The sequence below is a fragment of the Mirounga leonina genome, unplaced genomic scaffold, assembly GCF_011800145.1.
Source record: "Mirounga leonina isolate KUSES-001 unplaced genomic scaffold, KU_Mleo_1.0 Mir_93, whole genome shotgun sequence".
In the NCBI taxonomy this organism is placed as follows: Eukaryota; Metazoa; Chordata; class Mammalia; order Carnivora; family Phocidae; genus Mirounga; species Mirounga leonina.
The window spans coordinates 26,336,773-26,355,457 of NW_023270854.1; the positions used below are offsets into that span (position 1 = coordinate 26,336,773).

General features: G+C 44.7%; 2 protein-coding genes across 3 annotated transcripts in view; one reads left to right on the plus strand and one right to left on the minus strand.

Annotated features, from left to right (window-relative positions):
* The window catches only part of HDHD2 (haloacid dehalogenase like hydrolase domain containing 2), a 36,182-nt gene extending 28,787 nt beyond the window's left edge, over positions 1–7,395 (plus strand). For both annotated transcript variants that reach the window (XM_034996130.1, XM_034996131.1), the window contains exons 6-7: positions 1,906–1,969; positions 6,015–7,395. In XM_034996130.1, coding sequence (XP_034852021.1) covers positions 1,906–1,969; positions 6,015–6,118 — 168 coding nt within the window. In that variant the 3' untranslated portion in view covers positions 6,119–7,395. The remainder of the gene's footprint in view (positions 1–1,905; positions 1,970–6,014) is intronic.
* A 5,281-nt stretch (positions 7,396–12,676) lies between these two features.
* KATNAL2 (katanin catalytic subunit A1 like 2) overlaps positions 12,677–18,685 on the minus strand; it is a 38,587-nt gene continuing 32,578 nt past the window's right edge. The window contains exons 12-14 of the mRNA XM_034996133.1: positions 15,315–15,477; positions 14,258–14,360; positions 12,677–13,754 (exon numbers count right to left, since the gene is read on the minus strand). Coding sequence (XP_034852024.1) covers positions 13,615–13,754; positions 14,258–14,360; positions 15,315–15,477 — 406 coding nt within the window. The 3' untranslated portion in view covers positions 12,677–13,614. The remainder of the gene's footprint in view (positions 13,755–14,257; positions 14,361–15,314; positions 15,478–18,685) is intronic.

Here is an 18,685-nt window from a genome sequence, read left to right on the forward strand (position 1 = left end):
AACAACGTATACCGACAGAATTCTGCCATTATTGATTTTTTTTCCTAGTACATGTTTTATGGAAGAACTTCTCAGTCAGCGTGCCACAGATAGCTACAGATATTGATTGCCTCGGCCCTCTGAGTGGTAGGGCTGGACCTGGACAATTGGAAGCTCTAGCCAGTGACCTCTGGCCGGGAGCACCTTGCCATTTTCCCCCAGTGTCCTGGGAAAATGTTATTTTCTATGTGTGCCGAGAGGGGAAAAGAGCTAGAAAAAAGCACACTGCCTTGTGGCAAGGAGACGGCAAGGATTATATTTCAATCTGAAGTCAATGCATTAGGCTGGAAGGGACCATGGAGGTTGTCCGGTTCAAACCTCGTCATTTGATAGACTGGGGTACTGGAGCCCAGAGAGCTAAAGCTCCATGCCTGAATTCCCACAGCTAATGAGTGGCCCAGCCGGAAGTAGAACTCAAGGCTCCGGACTTCCTCCAAAACAAACTGTGGATCCCTCGCTTGCCTCACTTGTGATGGTGCAGATAGAGCTCGGTGTTCCTCGTTTCCCTGTCCGCTTCCTTCCTCACTCACCTGAACCCAAACAGGACAATCACTAAACTTGATGTTGCTTTGAGAAGCCATCTTTTCGGTCACATCTTTTCCTCTTGGCAAGCCTTTAGCTGACTTTCCTAGGCAAATGCGTGTTTGAAGAAGTGGGGACGTCAGAATTCTTTATCCCAGGAGTTTCTGGTATGAGGACAGGGTGGGAGGCAGGAAGGGCACGTGGTGGCAGTGTTCAGCTGCGTGGAGGGTTGCTTGTTACCCCAGAGACGACGGGTTTTCCCTCCCTTCCCTTGTCCATTTTTCCCACCTCCCTTCTTCCTTCTCTCCCTCTCCCCCATCTCTGCCGCTTCACTAGGGCAAGTTTAGATGCAATGGAAGGTTTTAAGTTAGACCTTGAATGAAGATTTTGATATTCTAAAACTCATTTCCAAGGTCTATTGTTGAATGATATTAATGATTTTTGAGGAAAAGACTTTTCTTCAGGCATGGTCTGAATGAGTCCTATCTGTAAAGTCCTATAAAGACCTAAGATGACAGGATTGATTTTCTTTCTTTTTGGGGGGGGGGGGTGAGGAGGGGCAGAGGGAAAGAGAGAGAGAAAATCTTAAGCAGGCTCCACACCCAGCAGAGAGTCCAACGCAGGGCTCGACTCACAACCCTGAGATCGTGACCTGAACCGAAATCAAGAGTGGGACGCTTAACCAACCAAGCCACCCAGGGGCCCCAAGGATTGATTTTCTTGATATTCCTTCCAGTCCTTGGATTTTTATTACCTGGCGTTCATCATCACAGTGAACCAAGCATATTCATCTCTATTGTGGGTAAGAATTAGAAAAAGGAGCTACCTTTTCTAACTGATCTGTTATCTCCAAGTGTGAAGTGAATCTCAGAGAATCTTGGTATTCTGATTTGGCTTGATTCCACCTTTGAGGGACAACTGGCTGGAAAGTAAGGATAGTGTGTTAGAGCAGCAGAGCTGTCTTCCGAATGTAGTCCATTCACGGTCTGCAGTTGGATCGTTCACCTTCAGAGCTGCCAGATGAATAGAATGGTTTTTCCCATGATCTGTTTTGAGACAGGTGTACATGTGGAAAAGACGAACTGTAGATGTGCTTTTTGTGCTTGATCGCTAGAATTACTAATCTGTTGTACACCTTCCACTTTTCGACACCTCCCTTTCCAAATGACATGCTTCCTCATACGGTTCCATGTGGATTTACCCCCTTTTCCCCTCTTGTATTTTAAGAAAAAATAATGCTATCACAGCTGGCCATGCCAGCCTAATCAGTCAGTCAATTGGTAGGGTTTTGTTGACAAGCTAACTGAAGACCGTGAACTAAATGCTTTCTTTATGCTTTTCTAGGATTGCAGGGATGATGTTGGTGGGGCTCAGAATGTCGGCATGCTGGGTATCTTAGTAAAAACTGGTATGTATCTTCTGCATAAGCCTTCTCTAAAACAGGGTGGTAAAATGCACAGTTCCTTAAAGAACAGTCTTTGCAGAAATGACAAAGCCCACTGGGCACTTTAATTCTCTTTCCGTCACAAGGCAAAAATAAAATGGGCTCAGGATCTCGAGGAACAAAAGACATTGTGGGAGGGCCCATGCTGCATAAAACTGGAAAGATCAGAGAGAGTTCAGAGGTTATTTTAAAACGTACCCAGAGATAACCATGCTGGTTGACAATTAGTATTTATATGATTTTCTTGATACACAAATCACCACATTGGAATGGACCAAAGACGACTGATTTGGGGATGCTCTATAAAAGTATCTTTTTTTTGGTGCCAGCTATAAGCTGATAAAGTTGGTCTACTTCAGGAACTGGTGGGCTAAGTGATCTGATACTTTCTGTTAACACTTGCATTTTTTAAAAATCACACAAAGAACTTTTATCCTTTACTTACTGTTTTAGGAATTATTTCCTATTCCAAGATTAGGTATATTCTTTGTGGTCCCTCAAAGTAAATTTAAGGAAGACAGGAACTTACTGGGGAGGACTCAGCTGATACGGTATTATGACTACAGAGGACCCATTAGTGTCCTGGGTCCTGGCCTCAGTCCGCATGACTAGCCGTGCAAGGGCATGTGCCTGGGTTCATAAAATGCTAGCGAAACCATTTAAGAGGCTATTCCTAAAAAGGAAGATTTAAACAAAGTTTCAGAAGAGCTGCAACATGGAAATTTTTTAGAAAAAGTACATTTACTCCTGACTGACATTTATTCAAGAAAATGTGGTTGCACAAAATTTAATTTTAGAAATTAAAAGTAGAAACAAGAAAGCGTAGCTAGAGCTACCATTGGATACGAAGTATTTGGCAAGGCCCTGTGTGAACAGTGCAGGCCGTGCCAGGGTTCTGGAGGGAATCGTTGGAGCCTTGCAAATAGTGACTCCAGTCTTTCCAGAACGAACAGTGTGTTGGTTCACATTTCTCAGTCAAAATGATCGGCATCCTCCTGAGAACGTTACTGCCCTTTGATGTAAGCGCACAAAGAGGAAGTATCAAGAAAAAGTCCAGAAAAGTCATCACACTCATGATCCCTCCCTGTATCTTAAATTTCAAATTCCTGCCATTTACTATTTTATTTTCTGGTCACTGAGGAAATCTCCAGATAACTGTTTCTCCTCTTGTGTATTAGTCCTGTGAACATGTTCGTTCTCTCTTTAGCTCACATAATTAAGGATTTACACTAAGTATGGAAACCGCCCTATGCCAGTGTCTTATGGGCCCTTCTCCCCTCCTCCTGGACTGGCTTCTGTTGGTTGTCCCTCCTTTTCTGACTGGCAGTTGGTTGTGGTCAACCTGTCACAGAGCCATCCAGTTGGTCTTAGAGAACCCAGCAGCATAACACGACCAAATTGAAAACATATAACCAGTAAAGCAGCTGAGTCCACTGCAGGGAGAAAGGCCCATTTGTACTGTTCGTCTTTGGTCAGAAACAAGCCCAAGTAAGCCCACTGTTCTAAAAGCACAGAAAATGGCTGGCTCTGTTGATAAATTTGAACTCCCTGCATTTGAACAAGTACTAGGCTTCCCAGTGTTGAAAATGATCATAAGGTTGTTAATCTATCCCATAATAAGTGTTTGTTGTGGACAGTCTTGAGCAGTTTTATTTCTCAGTGAGTAGCACATGGTAGAAGCTCAGTATGCATTTGCCCGATGATTTGTTAATAAAGATTTGTGACTAGTCCTACCCAGAATGTATTTGTTTAGCATGTTAAACAGTCACCTAGAAAAGATACTATCGAATATCCTCAAAATGGCTTCCTGTATTCTCCCAGGAATTTATCTACCCGGGAAAGCACAGACTGCCACAGTGAGTGAAGCAGGCGTGAGTGACGGTGGCCTCCTTCATTCACTCAGCCCACATCAGTGAGCACCTGCTGTGTACCAGCCACAATTTGAGGTGCTGGAACTATCGCACATCTCTCAGCCACAGTGTCAGTGTGGACTTTGTAGAAGCCCCCCCTTGCAGGGCCGGACAGCAGCAGCACCCCATGGCTAAGAAACTTGACTTTGACGTGTGCGCCCTTAGGCCACTTGCCCCGGGGAGTAGGTGGTATGGTAGAGCAGTAGTTAGTGACTTCTGTATGAGGCCAAGTAGAAACGTGGCAAGAGTTTGTACTTCATGGAATTTAAGCTTGAGAAAAAACTAGCAGCAGAGTTTTCTGTGTGGCCCATACTGTGGACAGGTGCCTTGAGGATGCTAAGGTGAGTGAGGCAGATACTCATTACCTTTGTACTTTTTTTTTTTTTAAGATTTTATTTATTTGACAGAGAGAGACACAGCGAGAGAGGGAACACAAGCAGAGGGAGTGGGAGAGGGAGAAGCAGACTCCCTGCTGAGTAGGGAGCCCGATGTGGGGCTCGATCCCAGGACCCCGGGATCATGACCCGAGCCGAAGGCAGACGCCCAACGACTGAGCCACCCAGGCGCCCCTACCTTTGTACATTTGATGCTGGCCCCCCTCCTGTAGGAATTCACAGTTAGTAAGACAAGGCAGGAAACATCTCCGCCATAGTGCGGAGATATGGAATGGGATTTTCAGGCTTTGTGTTTGTTGGGCAAAGCCTTGTAAAGAGATAGTTTATGGAGAATGGCGGGAAACTGTAGGAAATGGTGGGTCTGTTGTTACGGGAGCTGGATTCAGGCAGAGAGTGTTGGAGAATGCAGAGGGATAAATGGCAGAGATCACAAGAAAAGGGATGAGAGAGCACAGAGAAGGGGGAAGTGCAGAGGTAGCCCGAGTGGCTACAGGGCACTTGGCCTTGTTCCCCAAGGCCTCAGCTGAAGCAATGTTCTGCCCATCCTTCCTCCCTCCCTCCCTCCTTCTTTCCTTCCTCCCTTTCTTCCTTCTTTTCATTCTTAAAGAAAAAATTGTGGAATGCTCACCACGTGTTAGTCGTTACATTCAGTGCTGGGAATGAATACATTGGGGAAAATAACAGACATGGTCCCTACTCTTAGAGAACTCACAGTCTTAGGTGCAAGGCAGACATTGAGTGAATAAATATATAATGGCAATGTATTATAAATGTGGAGGCAGAGAACAGGGTGCTAAGAGAGAGACTAACAGGGAGGAACGAGATGTAACTGGGATGGGAATATGAAGTTTGGCCCGAAGCGTGCGGGGGGTAGTGTGAGTGGGCTGAGAAGACTGTTGCCAGTAGAGGGGTGGCAGGTGTGAAGGTCTTCAAAGAGCCAGGTCCCGTCTAGGACTGCAGTCTTGTGAAAGTAACACATGCTGAGGTTGGAGGGATGCTGGCCAGATGACAAAGGGCAGCAGTAGGGATTTGGGTTCTTTCTGAAGGGCAGTGGGACCCGTCAAGGGTGTTTAAATAGGGACAGGGCATCCTAGTGGATTTACATTTGTAAAAGGGGCTTGTGACCAGTGTGTGGAAGGGTTCCTCTCTGTACAGGGGTGTTCGGTTGAGGGTCCCACATTCCAGAGCCCGGGGAGACTGGAGCGGTGCCCTGTTGAGCAGACCATCCTGCTTGGCGCAGGCCTGTGTGCCTGCGTCGCTTTCCACACCCCCACCCCTGGGCGCTCCCAGGGTCCCTGCATGGCAGCAGGACATACGCCCTCAGGAGCTAACCAGGCTTCCACCCTGTGGTGCCTGGCTTCCACTGAAAAGCATTGATTCAGTCTCCATTCCTATCTTTAGGGCTGGTGGGGAAGAAAATGATTTCCCCAGCCATGGAGATGTGAAGGAAGCCTTGGCAGCCAGGTGCCCTGGGCCCTGTATCCGTTGTGAAGGACCAGAGTCCTGGGAAAATGCTGGCTGTGATATTGCTTTGAATTGCCTCACTGCAGCCTAAAGCTTCACTGGGAGATGCTTTGGGAGACGGGGAGCCACCGACTCTCCAGGACTCGCCACGGTGGTGCCGTGGTGGCCCCGGTGCTCACAGGACGTGATGAATGTGGTGTTCTAGCAGTAGCCTTTTCACTGGCTCTACTTTCATTTCAGGGAAATACCGAGCAGCAGATGAAGAAAAACTTAATCCGCCTCCTTATTTAACTTGCGAGAGCTTCCCTCATGCCGTGGACCACATTCTGCAGCATCTCCTGTGATCCCTGATGTGACTCAGAAGCAACTGGAGATGCAGCTTTTCGTTGTCCGGAGTGACTCGCTCCCCGTCTCCACGCCAGCATAGCTAGACATGGACCAGCACTCCTCTGTTGTGCATTAGTTAGAGAGAAAGGTATCAAATTGCAGCCCGCCACTACACCTTGCTTATCCCTTTTGTTTTATTTTGTAAAAGATGAGACCCAGAGAAAGGGAAAGCTGAGATTCTATGCCATTCCTTTTAAAATAGTCATCAGGTTCAGCAGGGCTGGGAGGGAGAACCTCCTGCGGGGAATCGTGTGCTCCGCTGCCTTCTCACTGGTCCGTTGGGAGGGGCGAGGGTTCCGATTGTGAATAAAATTGAATGGCGTTTTTTAAATTATAAAATAATGTGGTGAGAAGTGCATTTCGGCTATAGTTTTAATACTGAGTTCAACTGTGAAATCCGTCGAAGTGCCAAGTGGAGTACAAGTCAGAAGCAGCAAAATAAATTGTCCTTTAGCCCAGGTGATCAAGTGAATTTGCCTTAACGGATGTTGAAAACTAGATTATCTACTGTATTATTCCCAGCATGGGTGACTTCTTTTTCTCTTCATTAGCCAGAGATGACTAATTTAAATTTAGAACCTGATTTTAATTTAAAATAATACTTCCATTAATAACCTATTCATTGCAGATACCTATTATACTGTGTAACAGTTGTTTGGGAAATTTTATGTAAAATTAAAACTATCAGTATTTTACAGATGTTTTAATTAGACATTGTTATTAACAGCAACAGTGCAGAAACTAAAATCAAGCCTTTAATGTCTTATACACCATGCATTTTTGAAGTTAGTGTCCACCAGGGTCCTATTAACTGTACATTTGCAAGAGTTCATTATTTTTGCCTTTGACACTATGGGAAAAATCTTTTAGAAGCTATTGGGACAGATTCAAGCTTTTATGTACTTGGTTACTACAGCTGTAAAATGAAATCTCGTCTTGTAGCATGGATTATTCTTCTCATGTTAAACCCACCAAAATGAAGGGGCCTAAGTAGGTAATGATTTTCCTAGTGCATTTGCATACTGTGATCATCCTGGGCCTTTGCAATTGTTTTACAGGGCTCTTGGGCATTGAATTATTAGCATGTAATTGTACATGGTTGTGGTGTTCACCTTATCGAAGCACACGCTGATGTTAATGAGCTTCGGGCTTTGATGCTTGTTTAGAGATCAGCTTGGTCTTGGATGGCAGGGAGCAAAGCTAAATAAATGGCAGCTCCGTCTCCTTTTGGTGGTTTGGTGATCACTCTGTTCTTGTTTTTGCAGATGCCCTGACTTAGTACTTACACAGCCTAGAGTGCAAAGGACAGCTGTGATAGGACGGCCGCCGCCGATCGGAAGCATGAGTGGAATGGCCAAGAGCGTAGGTTTGGGGGCCTCGCCAGCAGTTAACTAGCTCTGGGCCCTTGAGCAAGTCACCTAGGCTCTCACGCCCCCTTTTCCTTGTCTGTAAAATGGAGACTGTGGCAACACCCACCACGTAGGCTTGTCGTGAGGGTTAAATGCGTGACCAGCGTATTAATTATTGAGAGTAGAATCGGGCAAATGCTGAGTGCTGTGTGTTTTTGGTGCTGATGATGAGGCAGACGTAGCAGCACTGTCCACACTGAATAATCTGATAAATCTTGATAGAATTAATCTCAACAGTCAGTTCGATGGGGGAAGTCTTCCTGAGGATTAAAAAAAGGAGACACTCTACTACACTGAAACGCCCACACACAAAGGCGCACGGAGCAGCTCAGCGTGTGGATGGAACACACTGCCTGGGGCCTGATGGATGCGCTCCATTCAACTGGGGCCTGCTACCTGGCCGCCTGGGTCAGTGATGCCTTGGCTCAAGCACCATTGAGTGTTTGCTGGTTGCTACGTGCCAAGTGCCATGCTAGGAAATAATCAAGTGTATAAGAAAAGGATTTTGCCCTGAGGACCCTTACTAGTGGAGGAGCTAGGGAGAATGCTCAAGATGTTATTAATACTCCTGTGGCCCTCCTCTGTGATGTCCGCCTGACTGCAGGTGGAATGGGGCATTCCCTCCTCTGTGCCCTCCTAGCACTTGTTAGATTATACTTCGGTCCTCACACGTCCCTTCTCCCCCCCTCACCTCCCCGACGGGACTGTGGCTCGTTCTTTTTTGTATCTCCTGCAACACAGATAGTTCTTACTCAGATGGTTACTGAACCAGTACAAACTAGCTGTAAATATTTTAGGAGTTTCATGTCAGAAGGTATAGCTGTGAGTAGGGAGGAGAAAATTAAGTTTCATTTTAGACTCGTTGCCCATAGAGGAGGCCCCATTAGACACTCAGAAATAATGGATCTGATGCTTTAGAGACAGGTTAGAGCTAAAGCAAAGAGGTAGACATCACTAATGGGTCAGGAATCAAACAGAGTGACGGGAATAGGTAAGCCCACATGAGCATCAGGTCGTTGGCCAAGAGAAATGGCTTCTTTCCTCCATTCTAGTTTGGCCGTATTGGGCCATTAAAATTTTTGTTTCATGCTTTACTTATTTAACAAGCATCATATAGGGCTTGTTAACTGACCTGTCCACAGTGAGGTTCATGAGGATAAATAAAAATCTGGTTTTAGATCCAGGTTACGATAAACATTCCCAGCATAGCCGGTTGGTCTGCCTTGGGCCTCACGGAGGAGATTTAATAACCAAAATACTGGAAAGACTTCGTTTTTCTAGCCATTCCATTTAAAGTGCTTTCCAGTGGTATGACCTCGAGGACAGTGTTTGCATCAGTTTTACTATAATCCTCTGCTAGGCCCAGGAAAGGGACCAAGTGCCATTCTGGGACTGGAAAGGGTAGTAGAGAATACCCACTATCAGGAGAGGAGTACTGAGCATCTGCTGTAAGGCAGGTGTGTCCTGGGTGTGGAAGGCAGAGCACCAGTCCAGTGGCGGAGACAGATGGCTATCCCACCACTTCCCTCTCCTCCCTCCAGAATTGGCTCGTTTTGCTGTAGTTCTTCCTACACACCATTCTGCATCTGTCGGAGCTGATCAGGGCCGTCGAACACCTGTAGCCACGGACGTCAGAAACTCCCTTGGAAGAATAGTGTCATCACCTCACTCTTAACCCCACATTCAGAAATTACTGTACCATTCTGGACCAAGTCAAAAACACACATGCACAGGTGGTTTATTTGGTTTGAGATCAGTGGTGTTTCCTGTAGTATGAAACAGAAAGCCTTTCGCACCTTTGGTAAAGAATTTTTTAAACTGCACTAATCTGTTCCGTTAAAACACTCTGCTTCGAACAGCAGAATCCCTTTTCATATTAGCAGCTGCTTGAGTAAAGCCATGTTTGCGTTATCAGGTCCCTTTGACATAGTCACAGACATTTTTCTTTGGCATAAATGCATAGGACATTTGCTTACTTTATCATGCCAGCCATCAAGGCCGACTACCCCAAAGCATGCTTCTCTGAGGGACAACCAGAACAAGACACCAGAGCACCAGAAATCAATTTATCATTTAAATTATGTATCTGTTAAAATCCAACAATTTTGAATACCTTACTCTTTTCAGTTCTTACCTTCATGTCCTACACATCTCTTAACTCCTGTTTGTTTCACTGGCTAATGTGCCTGAGAAAACCAAATTATTAAATGCCAGCCATGGGTAGAGTACAAAGGAAGACAGAGCAGAGTGTAGCTCCAGTTGCTAAGATGCATATCTTCTAGTTGGGAAATCAAAGCATATAAAAATATACTGAAAAGTCCGAAGGGCTCTGACAAGTTCAAGGTGTGTTGTAGAAGTACTCTCAGAGAAGAGGTCGTGTGCAGTGAACTCAGTGCTTTGGAACAGTAATCACAGCTTCTAGCCTGTGAAGCAGATACAGTGCTCATTTTAAAGAATGTTGCATTCATTCAGTGGCAGTGACAAAAGTTCCACAACCATGGGGCTAACATTTGGGTAGGGTAAACGGATGATAAAATACACACACTACTTAACACAATAGCTATATGGCTCCTTGAGGGACAAGAAAACGAGGGAGGGAGTTATTTTAGATAAGTAGAGTCCAGCTGAGAAGGCTTCTGATGGTGACCTGAATGAAATGTAGGGACAAGCCATGAATTCTAACCTAGATACTTAACCTTAGTGGCCAACATCTGGGTATCAGGAGATCTCAAATGCAGATCAGTTGCTACAGGTTTTCCTAGGAATACTAGAAGATTGGGCAATGTTGGGTCCAAATTTCTAGGTTCGGCGGGAGCCGCACCACTGCTGGGTCATTCAGGTAGTCTGACCCTCCATCACAGCCCCACCTCTTCGTTGTCTTACACCCAGCTTACTTTACCCATGTGTTAACTGTGTTCCAAGTTCCTACAGACATTGTGACTTCTGCCTTAGGAGAAAATACCACATGTTGGATGAAGTTAAATTTTCCTCCAACAATAGGCCAGGCTCCTATATCCCCATAAACTTGGATGTACTTCTAATCTACTTTTTAAATAATACAGACTCTAAACGTAAACTAATCATGTGTCTTAGTTGGTCTCTCTCAGAGCCCCACTAAAATCAAAGTGAAGGAATAAAGAAGGTATAAACTCACAAGGAGAGCCCACAAGAGGAGATACCAGTGGACAAGAGGGTACAATAATTTGAAGGATGGAAGTGGTTAGGTTGCTGATAACAAAAATCTGTGCAAAGAAAGACAACCAAAACTCATCCTATAGAACCTCAAAGATTGAAGTCTTGGAGACTAGGTAGGAGGTGAGGTGTGAGGTAGCACTGAGAAGCAAAGATTTAGTTTGAAGCTGTTAAACAAAATGGTTGGAGCCCCAGGAGCCATGAAAGTGAAGGCCTTGGGGAGAATGGGCGTGGTGGTGAGCCAGGGTGAGCTACAGGACTGCAAATGGGGAGACTAGGTACATCTCTGCTTATTCTATAAGGGTTCTTATTCTGTAAGGGCTCTTGGTTCCTTTCCCCTTAAAACACCAGGACCAGAGGGTATGGGAATGGAATTGACAGTTTATCTGATACTGGCCATTTGGAAACCAATACTGATAGGGATCTGACAGATCTGAGACTGGGTTGCAAAAAATCAGAAGAGATACTTCAAAAATTAAGCAAATGATAAAATAAGGCACTTAATTAATTCCTGGAAAGACAAAACCAACATATAAAGGAAATGTAATTTTGATTCACTAGTGGCCCTGCATGAACATTATACGTTCCCATAGAAATACCGATTATTGAGTAAACCTAAAGTCTTAACTATTTGGCGATGATGGGGATACGGCAGAGGGATGAAAGAGCTACATTTCATTTCATCCAAAGCAAGAAGTCATTAGTGTATAAAACAGGTAAAGAAGTCACTGAAATAAAAGCATGACCTACAAACATACTTGCATAATTATTTGGAGACAAACTTCCCAAGGGAAAAGAGGAGGATTGAATATGCGATTGAATAAGATGGAAGTATTACAAAGATGAACTTGGAGATTCTTAGAAATGGAGGAAGGATGTGGAGGTGTGTCAGGTGCATAGTCAGCTGAGCGTGGGGTTGTGTGTATTTGCTGTGAGGGATGGCAAAACCACGCTTACCCTGACTGGAGTAAGGAAAGAGCAGCAAGCTAAAAGGGGCCAAACATTGTCAAAAAGCATGCTGTCCACAGGGGCTGTCTCCTCTGCCGCTTTACCTGTTCACTTTTAAGTACACACACACAAACATATCTACTTTCCAACCATGACAAATTAACAACGGTTGAGGTTCCATCCACTTGAGATTTTATAAAATCAGAAAGGATGGTAGTGGCCACAAGCTAATGGACTAACAGCTGCAAGAAATGTCCACTGACAGCCTGACAAAATGACCCTGGGACACCTGGGTGGCTCCGTCGGTTAAACGTCTGCCTTCGGCTCAGGTCATGATCCCAGGGTCCTGGGATCGAGTCCCGCATCGGGCTCCCTGCTCAGCGGGGAGCCTGCTTCTCCTTCTGCCTACTGCTCCCCCTGCTTGTGCTTGCCCTCTGTCTCTCTCTCTCTCTGACAAATAAAATCTTAAAAAAAAGAGAAGGAAGGAAGGAAGAGAGAGAAAGAAGAGAAAATGATCCCAAAACACGAGAAGCAGATGTCTAAGACCACTTAGAGATTTCTACATCTAGGGTAGAGCTAGTGTTGGATAGTGTAAGACCTTCATGATCATGAAGAAGCTTAAGTTTAGTATATACTAAGATGAAATGTCTTTTTGTTTATTTTTAATTCATTATATGTGGTATATTTCCAGTTTGACTACATTGCCCATGAAACGGCATTTTAAAAGGCATTTGAGGATATACTCAAAATAATCAGTACCCTCCCCAAAATGCTTTGTTTTTGTTTAAAATTAGGTTAATCCTTTGGAATATTTAGCTACCCAAAATGTCCCTTTTCCTGCAAGTTTTTCTTCGGAGGAGGAGTGTGCCTTGCTGGGATGAAGAAAATGAGGTGAGGAAGGGAAGAAGGGGGGACGACCACAGGTAAGTTCTAGCTGGGAAGAGGGGTGGTGGCATCACTTAGCGGCATTTTTCCGGGGTTTAAAATAGATGGCTCAGATCATGAGTTTCTGAGGGAGATGCTTCCAACTGTTACCAACCCCATAAGGAGATGTGGGGGAGCCTAAGGGTAGGGAAGACCCAGGATGACTGTTCTGAATCCCAGGTTCCCCATCCTAAGCTTTGGATCCACCGAGGAGCTGTGGGAAGACGGCAGAGCACACGGGATGTGAACTGTCCAAAGATGTTACTGGGAGCCAGAACTCAGACTGGAAGCTCAGGCTGGAGGCTGGTGGCTGTGTGCTGCTAGCTTGAGACTCCAGGTGCTCCTCCCCTGAGGTGGAGCAGCGAACCCGGGGGCTGGGGCAGGGCGGGGGGGGGGGCGTCACGGTGGCGGGGAGCTAGTCTGCTAGGGCTTTGCTGCTGAGAAAACTGGTTGGGGTCAGAGTTAGGGAGAGCTGATGACACTCAGGATGTTGTCAGAAGAAACACTGCGTGTCCTTCCCCGCGCCTATTCTTAACCAACCCTCAAGCCCATCAGCTGGTTGGATGGTCTGTTACGCTTCGCTTCTAATGGGCCCCCCACTCGGAGCCACTGTGCATTCCAACACAGCTTCCCAAACTACATCTTTTTCTTCAAAATGAAAACACCAATTCACAAACAAGGAACACCGTAAGAAACTGTTCATCAAATTGTATGGAGTCTAAGTGTGAGAAAAGTCTGTTGTGTGACTAGGAGCATATACACCTGTAATTAACATCTTCAGTATTTTGCGGGCATCAATCAGGAAAAATTAACAAAAATATCTCTTATTTCCAAAATAGTACAGTTATTCAAACGAACTCAGTCTTCAAAGATAATTTTTCTCTTTTCTCTCCCAATCATCATGTTCTTCTCCTGCTTAAACTAATAAATCGGAAGGCCTCCGTGGTTGTCTCTGTGGCCAGGTCAGGGTAGATGTGATTTCATACAGACTCGAACTCACTTTGCCAGGCTGAGTATCTCTGAGTCAGATTCTTTGCTGAAGGCTTGGTGTGAGCTAGCACATCTAAGAAGTCGGCAGTGGTCACTGTATCCAGCTGGATTCCAGGTAAGTTGCTGCTCTCTAGATGAAAACACAGCAGTAACAGCACAATAATTGACCTTATGATGATCTGTGCTCTTGAAAGGCTAATAGACCTTTTTTCAAGACAATGCATAATGCAGCATTCTAAATGGTTAATGCAGCAAAAGGCAAGACTAAAGAGAGCTGGGGAAGAAATTCTTTAATGTGCATCCCAGCCCCTGAAGCCCAGATAAAAAATATGACTTAAATGTATCATTATCAAAGTAGTGTTTAAGAGTTATATAGTGCCCCAAATGGATCCAGCCCAACATCACAGCGTGCCAAAGAAATAAAAGCCCAAGCCCTAAGGAGTTTATCATCTGGGGCAAAGTTGATCCAAAAGAGAACACCAGAGGAGAAATGAGTACATGGAGGACAATTTGACCAAAGAACGTTTGCAAGTGCAAAGAGCCACCAAGAACAGGAGCAAGGCTCCATCTGCTGGTGAAAGTTGGGTTTTTAAACAAATTTCTCTCCCAGAGTCGCTGTGACTCCCACCATACCTGACTGGTGATTTTCAAGTGCACTGAAGATCTTCCTCATAGGCCGCATGGCTGCTTCCCTGCAGACGAGCTTAATGTCTGAGCCTGAGTAGCCTTCAGTCTCCTGAAACAGCCGCAGACCAGCCGTTGGTCAGCAGGCAGAGTGCTGGTGGTGATCACGTTCTTACAGGCAAGACGCAGTGCGCAACTAATGAAGCACTGACCACTACGTCAAAAACTAATGATGTACTAGATGTTGGCTAATGAATGTAAATAAATTTAAAAAGAGCCCCTGTTTAGAATCTGTGTCTGTCCCTCACGAACATTACACAAAGTTCCCAGATCTCTAATGTTTGGGAGGGAGAGGGGTTGCTTATGTGTTTGGATAACCTGAGAAGCTGGGCAGTAAACACCTTCCTAACACCATCCAGACACATGCTGGAAGTTGCTGGTGAAGGACTAGACCACCCATGGTAGCCTAATGGGGCCCTTGTGCCCAAATCCAAGGATGGATCAAATTTGGTAGACACTTTTGTTCTTGTGAATAAGATCATTCCTGCCTTTGCGGAACCTCCGGAACATCATTGAGATGTTCATCACTCAGATGAACAGAGAACATGTTCAAGTGTCCACTCAGGAGGGAGTGACACCAGTGACAGTGAGGGTAGCAGGCATGGACCCCCATTTCCATTTGTAAAAACTTGATCATCATGGTAATCCATTGTGGCATATCAGCTACCCGTTTTGCAGATGAAGACACAGGCTTAGAGAGTCGGGGGTTTCCCTGAGGCCACACAGCTGATCAGGGGCAGGACCCGGATTTGACACGGGGTGCTCTGGGTCGAAACCCTATGCTATTGGCCGCTACATCGCGCTGTCTCTGCCCGCGTGAATGTTTCTGAGGGACAAAGAGCTCACCCTCTCATGAGGAAGAAGCGCATCGCATTGCTGGGGCAGCTCGGGTCTTTTCTAAGTGGCTCAAGGAATATGCCCCCAAAACAGCTCCCGAGGGGACCCTGCCCAGAAGATTGGTGTGGCGGCTGCTTGGCCTGCAGGTGCTCCCTCGAGGGTGGCTTACCTGGCTCAGCATGCTGTACTCCAGCTGCGTGCGCAGCTCCAGAGCTCTGCTTTTGCTCACAGGGGGCAGCCAGTGGCGGATCATGGCTTGCCTGGCCTCCCGGCTGGGGAGACCAACCAGAATCCTTTTCTCCAGACGACGTAACATGGCACAGTCCAGCTCCCTGGGATTGTGGGGGAAACAGAGGAACTGGTGAGAGCGGCCAACTCACTTCTGAAGCAACAACTATATTTTAAGAACGATTTAGCATTGTAGGAAGCAATTCTGCATTTTGACTTTATTCTACATCTGTACGTGAGCGAATAGGACAATTACCTCATGTTGTTTGGGAGAAAGACTTGGTTAAAAAAAGAAAACACATCCCCAAAATACCTCATGTAAAGGAGATAATTTTAGGTGACTTAACTTGGGGGGGAGAAATCAACTAACAACAACCACCCGTGAGTATTCCCATTGTAGTCGTACCATGAATTATTCAGTCTGATGCTGCCAGTGAGTTATTATTCCTGACAATAACTTGGGCACTCTGGGAAGTACATTAATTCTTCCCAAACTCTCATACATTCTGGAGCGAATGACTGTGTCACGCCATGCTCTGCTTGAATTCAAAAGAGCAAAAAGCTCCTTCCAGGGAGCCCAGTGCAAATGTGGCCCTTTGAGACCCGCATGCCTGCCCCTCCTAAAACACTGTCAGGCCAGGTTTACTCAATTTTGCATCTGCAAGCCAGTTCCTTGAACTTCCTAATATAAAATTTCCAAACAGATAGAAAAGTGGAATCAATGGGTATCCGTAAACCTTCCATCTTGATTCAACAGCAGTCAACATTTCGTCATATCTGCTTCATATATATTTATCCAGCCAAATTATTTCAAAGTAAATTACATCATGAAACCCCCCCCCAAATGCTTTAGCATGTAATTCCCCCAATAAGGACATTTTCTTACATAGCTTCAATACTATTATGACACCCAGCAGAATTAACACTGATTGTATAATATGTCTAATGCTCATTCCATATTCAGATCTCTCCAGTGATCCCTGAAATATCTTTTCCAACCCAAATCCAATCAAGAATCATGCATTACATACGGTTATATCTCTCAAATCTCTTATAATCTAGACCAGTCTCCTTGCCCTTTCTTTAGACTTTGCCTTGACCAAGATAAGACACATTCTGACTCTCCTGATGTTTTCCTCATGGTATCATATAACTGGTTCCTCTGTGTCCTGTCCTCTAAGATGGAATTTAGATCTAAAAGCTTAATTAGAATCAGGGTAATGACTTTTGGCAAGTATATTTCATAGATGATTTTATGTTTTCATATTCATTACATTGGGATCCACATGTTGGTGTATCCCACTATTACTGATGTGGTGTCTAATTACTGGGATCATCTGGTGACCACAGATCACCCCACTGTAAAGTAAACATCTCTTCACAAGTAGTAAGTATTCTATGTACAATACTTTGGCACTGTGTAAATACTCCTTTTCCCATCCCCTTTCAACTAGTGGTTTTAGCATCTGTTAATGATCTTTAAATTGGTTATTTCATAAGAGTGGTGCAAAATAGTGATTTAAACTTTTTTTTTACATTCCAAACGTATTATTTGGCAGTATTCGGTAAAGTAGAGCTTTCCCTCATTAACTGGGGCTCTTTGGTTACTCTGAATTACCATGCCTATTAATAGATCATTTTGAGCGTGAGTTTGTGAACTCTTTATATGTTCAAATTTCAGGTTCCTAGAAGGGAGGGAAACATCTATTTGATTTCCTAGTATAGAAATTAGGCGATGCCTCTGTGTTGGTCTGGCTTAACCATAAAGAGTAACAATGAAAGCATCACCACCAGATATTTCTCATTCATAAAGACACAGAATTTCTAGCGCATCTTCCTGTTCTTCTTACTCTCATTCTGAATCTCTGTCCTGATATTCCCTTTTACACTGAAAAATGAAAACACCCTTTCAGGGAGCATATGTGAATCCTAGCTTGGGGTGACTAGATTTCTTTAAAGATTCTGTCTTTTCTTTACCTGTTATTCCTCTAGTCCTGAGCTGAGAATCCATAGTCTGGGAGTGCTTCACCAGCAATAACAATCACCTGTTGCTTTTTTTGCATTCGCTTTGTTCTTTATCAGCCTTGCCCTGTTGAAATTTCATTTCACGTCAGAGACTCAGGCCCTCTCCCTCTGTGTAGCCATTCACCCTCTCAAGGCCAACATTTCCATTCAAGGCACAGGGTCAAGGAAATCTTGCGAAACTCTAGGAAATTATTTTTTTTTTGTATTTGAAATATTAATAAAAACTGTTGCTTAAATAGTAGTTCTAAGTGGAAGGCACTGGCTTTAGCATTTTACAGATATTAACTCACTTAATTCTCACAACAACCCTACAAGGTAGGTACTGTTTTTTTTATCCATTTTAAGGTGAGGAAACTGAGGCACAAAGTTTGAGTAGCTTGTTCGAGGTCAGAAAGCTAGAGAATGGTGGCAGTGGATTTGAACCCAAAAAGCGAGAGCCCAGAGCCTATGCTTCTGGTACGGGTCTGATGCCAGCACAGTAACTGTCAGTAGACTGCCGACTCCTATCATGATGAAATTTCAGGACCCCAAGAACAAAGAGGATCTGTAAAAGCTTCCAGAGAGAAAAAACAGGTTACAGACAAAGGATCAGTAATAAGACTTCTCATCAGCAATGTAAGATAGTAAGAGAAAATAGAGCAATGCCTTCAAACTTCTGAGGAAAAATAATTTCCAATGTAGAAGTCTGTATCTTGATCAAACAACTAAGGGGACAGAATTAAGATATGTTCAACACACAAAGCCTACAAGTGTTTACCTCCCATGCACCCTTTATCAGGAAAGTACTAAAAGACCAAAGGGAGAGCATAAACCAAACCAAAGGGCTTCGTGGGATTCAAGAAACAGAAAAGAAAGGACATCTCCAGGATGATGAGGTGAGCTCCCAGGGTCTCCTTATCTATGGGTGCAGAGGATCATCAGGTCAGTTTGGTGTTGGCAAGAAGGTTCTGGCAGACATGGCTCCGAGAAGATGAAATCGATACAATATGGTATGTCTAAATGAATCCAGAGTGGATTCAGACCGCAGAGAGTTGTGGCTGAATGGGAGGAGAAGATGGGAAAGGAAAGGCAGGGAGGGAGGGATAATTTAATAGAGGAGAAACCATTAAACTCACATTTTAGGAATTCAGTTCAGCGATACTGACCACTTGCCAAGTGTGTTGTCACTGCTAAGTCTTCAAAATACAGAATTCAATGAGACAGACTCCCTCCTTATGAGTAACTAGAGGCAATCCTAGGGAGGTTTTCGCCTTGGACTGCAGATATGTTGGTCCCGTAAACATCAAA